Raw genomic sequence first — 10,423 nt, forward strand, 5'->3', positions numbered from 1 at the left:
CCCCATATAGGTACCCCCCTTATGCTGTCCATCCCCATATATATAGCCCCCTCAAGTTGTCCTTCTTCAATATAGATATCATCATGTCCATTCACCCCATATGTCCCCTCATGTTGTCGATTCCTCAGTAATAGCCCCCTCATGTTGTCCATTAACCCCTATAGCCCCCTCATGTTGTCCAACCCCCCATAGCCCCCTCATGTTTTCCATCTCCCCATAGCCCCCTCATGTTGTCCATCCCCCCCATAGCCCCCTCATGTTTTCCATTCCCACTATAGCCCTCTCATGTTGTCCATCCCCCCCTATAGCCCCCTCATGTTGTCCACCCCCCTATAGCCCCCTCATGTTTTCCATCTCCCCCCTATAGCCCCCTCATGTTGTCCATCTCCCCCCATAGCCCCCTCATGTTGTCCATCCCCCCATAGCCCCCTCATGTTGTCCATCTCCCCCCTATACCCCCTCATGTTGTCCATTTCCCCCCTATAGCCCCCTCATGTTGTCCATCCCCCCTATAGCCCCCTCATGTTGTCCATCTCCCCCCTATAGCCCCCTCATGTTGTCCATCTCCCCCCTACAGCCCCCTCATGTTGTCCATCCCCCCCTATAGCCCCCTCATGTTGTCCATCTCCTCCCCATGTTGCCCATCCCCCCCTCATGTTGTCCATCCCCCCCCCTCATGTTGTCCATCCCCCCCTATAGCCCCCTCATGTTGTCCACCCCCCCCTATAGCCCCCTCATGTTTTCCATCTCCCCCACTATAGCCCCCTCATGTTGTCCACCCCCCCTATAGCCCCCTAAGGTTTTCATCTCCCCCCTATAGCCCCCTCATGTTGTCCATCTCCCCCCATAGCCCCCCCATGTTGTCCATCTCTCCCTCACCCACCTCATGTTGTCCATCTCTCCCCCACCCCCCTCATGTTGTCCATCTCTCCCCTCCCCTCATGTTGTCCATCTCTCCCCCACCCCCCTCATGTTGTCCATCTCTCCCCCACCCCCCTCATGTTGTCCATCCCCCCTATAGCCCCCTCATGTTGTCCATCTCTCCCTCACCCACCTCATGTTGTCCATCTCTCCCCCACCCCCCTCATGTTGTCCATCTCTCCCCTCCCCTCATGTTGTCCATCTCTCCCCCACCCCCCTCATGTTGTCCATCTCTCCCCCACCCCCCTCATGTTGTCCATCTCTCCCCCACCCCCCTCATGTTGTCCATCCCCCCATAGCCCCCTCATGTTGTCCATCCCCCCTATAGCCCCCTCATGTTGTCCATCTCCCCCCTATAGCCCCCTCATGTTGTCCATCTCCCCCCTATAGCCCCCTCATGTTGTCCATCTCCCCCCTATAGCCCCTCATGTTGTTCATCCCCCCCTATAGCCCCCTCATGTTGTCCATCCCCCCCCTATAGCCTCCTCATGTTGTCCATCTCCCCCCTATACCCCCCTCATGTTGTCCATCTCCCCCCTATACCCCCCTCATGTTGTCCATTTCCCCCCTATAGCCCCTCATGTTGTCCATCCCCCCCTATAGCCCCCTCATGTTGTCCATCCCCCCATATAGCCCCCTCATGTTGTCCATCCCCCCATATAGCCCCCTCATGTTGTCCATTTCCCCCCTATAGCCCCCTCATGTTGTCCATCCCCCCTATAGCCCCCTCATGTTGTCCATTTCCCCCCTATAGCCCCCTCATGTTGTCCATCCCCCCCCTATAGCCCCCTCATGTTGTCCATCTCCCCCCTATAGCCCCCTCATGTTGTCCATTTCCCCCCTATAGCCCCCTCATGTTGTCCATCTCCCCCCTATAGCCCCCTCATGTTGTCCATCTCCCCCCTATAGCCCCCTCATGTTGTCCATCTCCCCCCCATGTTGTCCATCCCCCCCCTCATGTTGTCCATCCCCCCCCTCATGTTGTCCACCCCCCCTCATGTTGTCCATCTCCCCCCCATGTTGTCCATCCCCCCCTCATGTTGTCCATCTCTCCCCACCCCCCTCATGTTGTCCATCTCTCCCCCCTCATGTTGTCCATCTCTCCTCCCCATGTTGTCCATCTCTCCCTCACCCACCTCATGTTGTCCATCTCTCCCCCACCCCCCTCATGTTGTCCATCTCTCCCCTCCCCTCATGTTGTCCATCTCTCCCCCACCCCCCTCATGTTGTCCATCTCTCCCCCACCCCCCTCATGTTGTCCATCTCTCCCCCACCCCCCTCATGTTGTCCATCCCCCCTATAGCCCCCTCATGTTGTCCATCTCTCCCTCACCCACCTCATGTTGTCCATCTCTCCCCCACCCCCCTCATGTTGTCCATCTCTCCCCTCCCCTCATGTTGTCCATCTCTCCCCCTCCCCCCTCATGTTGTCCATCTCTCCCCCACCCCCCTCATGTTGTCCATCTCTCCCCCACCCCCCTCATGTTGTCCATCCCCCCATAGCCCCCTCATGTTGTCCATCCCCCCTATAGCCCCCTCATGTTGTCCATCTCCCCCCTATAGCCCCCTCATGTTGTCCATCTCCCCCCTATAGCCCCCTCATGTTGTCCATCTCCCCCCTATAGCCCCTCATGTTGTCCATCCCCCCCTATAGCCCCCTCATGTTGTCCATCCCCCCCCTATAGCCTCCTCATGTTGTCCATCTCCCCCCTATACCCCCCTCATGTTGTCCATCTCCCCCCTATACCCCCCTCATGTTGTCCATTTCCCCCCTATAGCCCCTCATGTTGTCCATCCCCCCCTATAGCCCCCTCATGTTGTCCATCCCCCCATATAGCCCCCTCATGTTGTCCATCCCCCCATATAGCCCCCTCATGTTGTCCATTTCCCCCCTATAGCCCCCTCATGTTGTCCATCCCCCCTATAGCCCCCTCATGTTGTCCATTTCCCCCCTATAGCCCCCTCATGTTGTCCATCCCCCCCCTATAGCCCCCTCATGTTGTCCATCTCCCCCCTATAGCCCCCTCATGTTGTCCATTTCCCCCCTATAGCCCCCTCATGTTGTCCATCTCCCCCCTATAGCCCCCTCATGTTGTCCATCTCCCCCCTATAGCCCCCTCATGTTGTCCATCTCCCCCCCATGTTGTCCATCCCCCCCCTCATGTTGTCCACCCCCCCTCATGTTGTCCATCTCCCCCCCATGTTGTCCATCCCCCCCTCATGTTGTCCATCTCTCCCCACCCCCCTCATGTTGTCCATCTCTCCCCCCTCATGTTGTCCATCTCTCCTCCCCATGTTGTCCATCTCTCCCTCACCCACCTCATGTTGTCCATCTCTCCCCCACCCCCCTCATGTTGTCCATCTCTCCCCTCCCCTCATGTTGTCCATCTCTCCCCCACCCCCCTCATGTTGTCCATCTCTCCCCCACCCACCTCATGTTGTCCATCCCCCCATAGCCCCCTCATGTTGTCCATCCCCCCTATAGCCCCCTCATGTTGTCCATCTCCCCCCTATAGCCCCCTCATGTTGTCCATCTCCCCCCTATAGCCCCCTCATGTTGTCCATCTCCCCCCTATAGCCCCTCATGTTGTCCATCCCCCCCTATAGCCCCCTCATGTTGTCCATCCCCCCCCCCCTATAGCCTCCTCATGTTGTCCATCTCCCCCCTATACCCCCCTCATGTTGTCCATTTCCCCCCTATAGCCCCTCATGTTGTCCATCCCCCCCTATAGCCCCCTCATGTTGTCCATCCCCCCATATAGCCCCCTCATGTTTTCCATCCCCCCATATAGCCCCCTCATGTTGTCCATTTCCCCCCTATAGCCCCTCATGTTGTCCATCTCCCCCCTATAGCCCCCTCATGTTGTCCATTTCCCCCCTATAGCCCCCTCATGTTGTCCATCTCCCCCCTATAGCCCCCTCATGTTGTCCATCTCCCCCCTATAGCCCCCTCATGTTGTCCATCTCCCCCCTATAGCCCCCTCATGTTGTCCATCTCCCCCCTATAGCCCCCTCATGTTGTCCATCTCTCCCCTATAGCCCCCTCATGTTGTCCATCTCCCCCCCATGTTGTCCATCCCCCCCTCATGTTGTCCATCCCCCCCCTCATGTTGTCCACCCCCCCTCATGTTGTCCATCTCCCCCCCATGTTGTCCATCCCCCCCTCATGTTGTCCATCCCCCCCCCTCATGTTGTCCACCCCCCCCTCATGTTGTCCATCTCCCCCCCATGTTGTCCATCTCCCCCCCTCATGTTGTCCATCTCTCCCCCCCCTCATGTTGTCCATCTCCCCCCCCCTCATGTTGTCCATCTCTCCCCTCCCCTCATGTTGTCCATCTCTCCCTCACCCACCTCATGTTGTCCATCTCTCCCCCACCCCCCTCATGTTGTCCATCTCTCCCTCACCCACCTCATGTTGTCCATCTCTCCCCCACCCCCCTCATGTTGTCCATCTCTCCCCCACCCCCCTCATGTTGTCCATCTCTCCCCCACCCCCCTCATGTTGTCCATCTCTCCCCCACCCCCCTCATGTTGTCCATCTCTCCCCCACCCCCCTCATGTTGTCCATCTCTCCCCCACCCCCCTCATGTTGTCCATCTCTCCCCCATCCCCCTCATGTTGTCCATCTCTCCCCCACCCCCCTCATGTTGTCCATCTCTCCCCCACCCCCCTCATGTTGTCCATCTCTCCCCCACCCCCTTCATGTTGTCCATCTCTCCCCTCCCCTCATGTTGTCCATCTCTCCCCACCCCCCTCATGTTGTCCATCTCTCCCCCCTCATGTTGTCCATCTCTCCTCCCCATGTTGTCCATCTCTCCCTCACCCACCTCATGTTGTCCATCTCTCCCCCACCCCCCTCATGTTGTCCATCTCTCCCCTCCCCTCATGTTGTCCATCTCTCCCCCACCCCCCTCATGTTGTCCATCTCTCCCCCACCCCCCTCATGTTGTCCATCTCTCCCCCACCCCCCTCATGTTGTCCATCTCTCCCCCACCCCCCTCATGTTGTCCATCTCTCCCCTCCCCTCATGTTGTCCATCTCTCCCCACCCCCCTCATGTTGTCCATCTCTCCCCCACCCCCCTCATGTTGTCCATCTCTCCCCCACCCCCCTCATGTTGTCCATCTCCCCCCTATGATAAAAAAACCAAAACCGAAACTCAACTCACCTGTCAACACGCTCCCCCGTCGTTGGTCTCTTCTCCTCTGTTCCCCGACAGACGAGCAGCTCCTGGTCCTGGACAGCGCCATCAACACTGAGCTCCGTGCGCGCCGCAGCGGCTGGGACTTCCGGTATGCGCTACGTGAACCGGAAGTCCTAGCAGCCGCACCGCGCACAGAGCTCAGTGGTGATGGCGCTGCCGGGACCAGCAGCTGCTCATCTGTCGGGGCGGCGGCGGCGGCAGCACCCTTGTGATCGCAAGCTTGCGATCACAAGGAAGGGAAGGTGCCGGCCAGCTATCGGCGGCTGAGTGGGCCCCCCAGGAGCACGGGGGCCCCCGATGCGGGGGGACCGTGCTCCCTGACTGGGGGCGGGGCCTACTCCTGCTTGGGGCCCACCGGGGGTTTCCCCGGTACCCCGGTGGCCCAGTCCGCCCCTGGACTCTATTCCCTGAGCCTTTGGCCTGGTGCAAGTGGTCATTTTGGACCTCCAACTAGGTCTGTGATTGTTTCAATTGAGGTCCAGACATCTACAGGCAAACTATTTTAAATAAAATATTTATATAATATTTTAAAATAAAATGTTTCCTCTACTCTCCGAATACATGGCTGTGCTGTATAGTAAACTATTCCTGGAAGTAAATGTAACTAGTTCAGCATTTCTCAATCCCGGCATCCGCTTCCATAGCTCCCACATCTAACATGGCGCCAATCCGTCCCTATCTATCCTAGTCATGCCCTTTTCCAATATGGCCGCAGATCCTGCACTGTCATTATGACGTCACACGTAGGCGACGCTCTATCCACTGTCTCTATTACCTATCCTGGGATCATGGCGCTGGCGAGTGTAGTGAGTTCGGAGGGCTGCTCGTGGAGCCGGCCCCGGGATGTCCCGGCGAGCTGCGGGATGGAGGCTGAAGGGCTCAGCTTTCACGTAGTGCCCGGACTCGGACAGGGAACCGCTGACCCCGGGATTGAGTTTCTGCACGGAACAACCACCCTGGCCTTCAAGGTACACAATAGCCGGGAGGATGGGCCCCTGCTTATGTGACTCTATAGCCATATTGCCGGGTGTATATAGTACTTCCTTATACATGGAGCCCCTGTTAGGCTCTGTTCACACAGCTGCTGCTTATGTAGCTATTCTCTATGAGGGAACTTCCATTACAACCTTTATTCATGCTTCATGCTTCATGAGGTCCCAGGGACCACCAGGCCAGTCCACCCAGAGAACTCTGCTGTAGCCTAGGTTTTTGGAATTTTTTTTTAACTGCCCCTAGCAACCAATCACAGCTCAGCTTTCATGTTACCAGAGCAGAGAGCTGAGCTGTGATTGGTTAGTATAGTGGACACACATGATGAATCTGGGCCAGGGCCATCGCACTTCTCTCACCACTTTACTGTATAAAAAGCTCTTAAAGGGAACCTGGCACCCAGACAGAACCCACCCTACTGCTGGATAGAGGATGATATACTTACCCCCTCCTGCCAGTCCCGCTCCCAAGGCTGGTGGAGAAATGGCCGGCGGCTCGTCTGCGCACTCAATATGCAAATGAGCAGAGAGGAGTCTGACGTCAATGGGAAATCAGGGGAGCAGGGATTTGCATATTGATTGCACAGACGAGCGGGTGATTTCTCTGTGACGGGAGCGGTACTGGCAGGAGGGGGTAAGTATATGATCCTTTATCCAGAGGTAGGGTGGGTTCTGTCCCGGTAGACAGGTTCCCTTTAAAGGGGTTATCCAGCGCTACAAAAACATGGCCACTTTTCCCCCTCTCTTGTCTCCAGGTCAGGTGTGATTTGCAATTAAGCTCCATTTACTTCAATGGAACGGAGTTTGAAACCCCACCCAATCTGGAGACAAGAGAGGGGGGAAAAGTGGCCATGTTTTTGTAGCGCTGGATAATCGCTTTAAGGAAAAGTGGAGTAGCTGCCCATGGTGTAGATTGCTGCATCTACGAAAGGTCACTGAACATTGAAAGGGGGAGTCTGGTTGCTGTGGGTGCTGTACAGTTTCTTATACTTCTTCCTCCTTGAGCATTTCCTGTTCTGGAATTATTTCTTGGACATTGCATGTATTTGTTTAAGGGGTAGATCACCTATAAAACTGGTGTTAGAGATTTGTGCTCTCTTACACCATGAACTGGTGTTAGAGATTTGTAATTTACTTCTATTAAAATATCTCAAGTTTTCCAGTACTTATCAGCTGCTGTATGTCCTGCAAGAAGTAATAAATGTGTGTCTTTGCTATTGAAGAGCTTTTCAGCACCAGTACAGGACATACTAATGGGCATATACTCCTTGATCAGGGCGAGTCCAGCCAGTGAAAATATTTTTCATAGGGGGAGATTTCTTAAACATGGTGTAAAGTAAAACTGGCTCAGTTGCCCCTAGCAACCAATCAGATTCCACCTTTCATTCCTCACAGATTCTTTGAAAAATGAGAGGTGGAATCTGATTGGTTGCTAGGGGCAGCTAAGACAATTTTACTTTACACCAGTTTGATAAATCTCCTCGTTGTCTCTTCCCAATCCAGTCATGACCACCAATAGTGATCTAGTAGTTTGTATCCTGTTGAGCTGTGGTTTTGCCTTGGTACTATCAGTGTCCGACTATACCCTAAGGCTGCATTCCCACGTTCCGTGATCCTGACGGATCACGGACGTGGAATGCTTGTACCGGATTCCCCCCGCGCGCGGACAGCATCTGTAATTAGGTGCTGGGAGCGGGGGAGACTGTATTCATAAGCGCCGCGCTGTAATGAATCCTTATGAATACAGTCTCCCCCGCTCCCAGCATCTAATTACAGATGCTGTCCGGGCGCGGGGGGACTCCGGTACATGCATTCCACGTCCGTGATCCGTCAGGATCACGGAACGTGGGAATGCAGCCTTACAGCTTTGCTGCATGTGTAGATAGTATTAGTAAGTAATTGTCATTAATAAACCAGTATAAGATCTCATCTAACAAAGAGTTTTTGTGCACCTTTTTTTCCCCCCAGTTCCGTCATGGAGTTATTGTGGCCGTGGACTCTAGAGCTACAGCCGGCTCTTACATCGCCTCACAGACCGTAAAGAAAGTTATTGAAATAAACCCATACCTGTTGGGCACCATGGCAGGTGGTGCTGCCGACTGTAGTTTCTGGGAGAGGCTCCTCGCCCGTCAGTGTCGCATCTATGAACTAAGGAACAAGGAACGTATATCTGTAGCTGCAGCTTCCAAACTCCTAGCTAATATGGTATACCAGTACAAGGGCATGGGCCTGTCTATGGGAACCATGATCTGTGGATGGGACAAGAGAGGACCAGGTAAGAAGTGAACTGCATTGTTTGCCTTTTTTATTACTTGGTTTCCTATACTTTTTAGACTAAGGGCCCTATTACACAGGGCGATTATTGTGTGCAAAATTGTTATATTGTTCCAATTTAAACGATAATCGTTCTGTATAATTGCAGGCAATGATCGAAAAATTGTTCGTATGTCGTCGATTTAGATCTGAACCTAAAATTATTGTTAATTGTTCGCTGTAATTCCACATTCATTCGCTCAAGTTCCACATTTTTTCACTAATCGTTCAGTGTAATTGCACATTGTCCATTGTATTGCTGTGATCAGAAGGAATAAACGATCATAGTAACGATCGCAATAACGATCATAGTAACGATCGTAAGTAACGACTATCGCCCTGTGTAATATGGTGAACGATTTCAGGTTAACGATAAACCAATCTCGTTTGCGATCGTTAGTCGTTAAGCGTTAAAAATCGCTCCATCTAATAGGACCCTCATTATATTTGTTGAACATTCACCAAATGTGCCAGGAAAGGAACCAGAATATATGGTAAACCTATCCGTAGAGCAAAAGACTGTCATATAATGTCTGTAATGTCCTCTGGATGAAAGTCTACCTATGGCCACAAGAGCCACCACTTGGCTTTCGTTGCCTTTTCTAGTAAAAAGTTTTGTTAAGATTACTTTTACTCTTCTTTGCACAGGTCTTTATTATGTGGACAGTGAAGGAAATCGAGTGTCTGGTTCAGTCTTCTCTGTGGGTTCTGGCTCTATGTATGCTTATGGAGTGCTGGATAGAGGATACAACTATGATCTAGAAACAGAAGAGGCCCAGGAGCTGGCGCGGCGTGCCATTTACCAGGCGACATATCGTGATGCTTACTCAGGTGGAGTGGTGAATCTCTACCATGTGAAAGAAGATGGTTGGGTGCGAGTGTCACAAGATGATGTGGCTGATCTACATGAAAAGTACAAGGGGATGAGTGACTCTTAACATACTGAGCTTAGGAGGTGGGAATACTATTGATACTCTACTACCCTCCCTATTGCTTGAGCCTCAGTAACATGATAGTCTTCTATGTGACAGGGAAGGCAGTTAAGGCTCCAAACCACACTTACTTTTTTCATTGCTTTGAATGTCAAATGTTTTAGATTTTGTTAGGTGTTGGAGCCCTGTTCCTTAAAATATTTAAGTGTATGACATGTACCATCTTAATAAACATTTTCCTTACAACTCATGTTGATGTCATATTTTCAGTGGTATTTAGATATTTAGTGGTGGGTAGGTTTCAATGTCCATAGATTATTGTGCATTACTGAAGATCACATTCATGTAAACCCCACCATACACACTTCTTTGTGACATTGTATGATGTGTCTGTGTAGCGCTGTATTCTACCCAAGAGAAGTGGGTAGGAGTGAGTACCACCGTAAAATCAAGGGAAAGTGCAAACTAAAATATAACTTATTGTCCTTAAAATACAACCAAATCAGTGCTCATCACCAATATTTGTCCACACACATAAGGTACGTTAGTATATCGCACACTGACCTAGGTGCAAGCTATTTGATGCTAACCAGTAGGTGACCAGAAAAGAGAAGAGCAAGGATACTGTCCCTGTTCCTGTGACTATCTGCCTACACCTAGGTGCCCTAAATAGGGCAGCCTCACTCGGGAACCTGTCCCTTCCTATTAGAATATATGATAAACCTAGCCCCTGTTTCTATAGTGTATTTTGCAAGTCTCAAATCTCATTATTCTGTATAAATTTAGATAAAAGTATATTTGGCATATCACAGTAAATAAGGAAAGGTAAGAAAAATGCCCCTTATAAGTGAAATAAGGAATATCTGTTACTCATCAGAGATGCAAATAGAGATGTCGCTCATTTACCATGCAATTGTAGGTCAGTGAGAAGTATGTAACATATAATTAACATAAGTGTAAAAAGAACCATTTAAAGTGCATTCACGCGTTGCATGATTACGGTCCGTGCACGGACCAGAATGCGGAGCTTCCAGCATTATCATTCACAATGATGGTGGAAGCTCTG

General features: G+C 52.1%; 1 protein-coding gene across 1 annotated transcript; it reads left to right on the forward strand.

The window, feature by feature from the left end:
* Window positions 1-5,868: 5,868 nt before the first annotated feature.
* On the forward strand, window positions 5,869-9,607 carry LOC138787076 (proteasome subunit beta type-5-like). The gene is made up of 3 exons (XM_069964200.1): window positions 5,869-6,091; window positions 8,081-8,387; window positions 9,074-9,607. The coding sequence occupies exons 1-3, from the start codon at window positions 5,912-5,914 to the stop codon at window positions 9,361-9,363; spliced, it is 777 nt and encodes a 258-aa protein (XP_069820301.1). The 5' UTR covers window positions 5,869-5,911; the 3' UTR covers window positions 9,364-9,607.
* Window positions 9,608-10,423: the final 816 nt, after the last annotated feature.

The sequence above is a fragment of the Dendropsophus ebraccatus genome, chromosome 3 (assembly GCF_027789765.1).
Source record: "Dendropsophus ebraccatus isolate aDenEbr1 chromosome 3, aDenEbr1.pat, whole genome shotgun sequence".
Taxonomy (NCBI): Eukaryota; Metazoa; Chordata; class Amphibia; order Anura; family Hylidae; genus Dendropsophus; species Dendropsophus ebraccatus.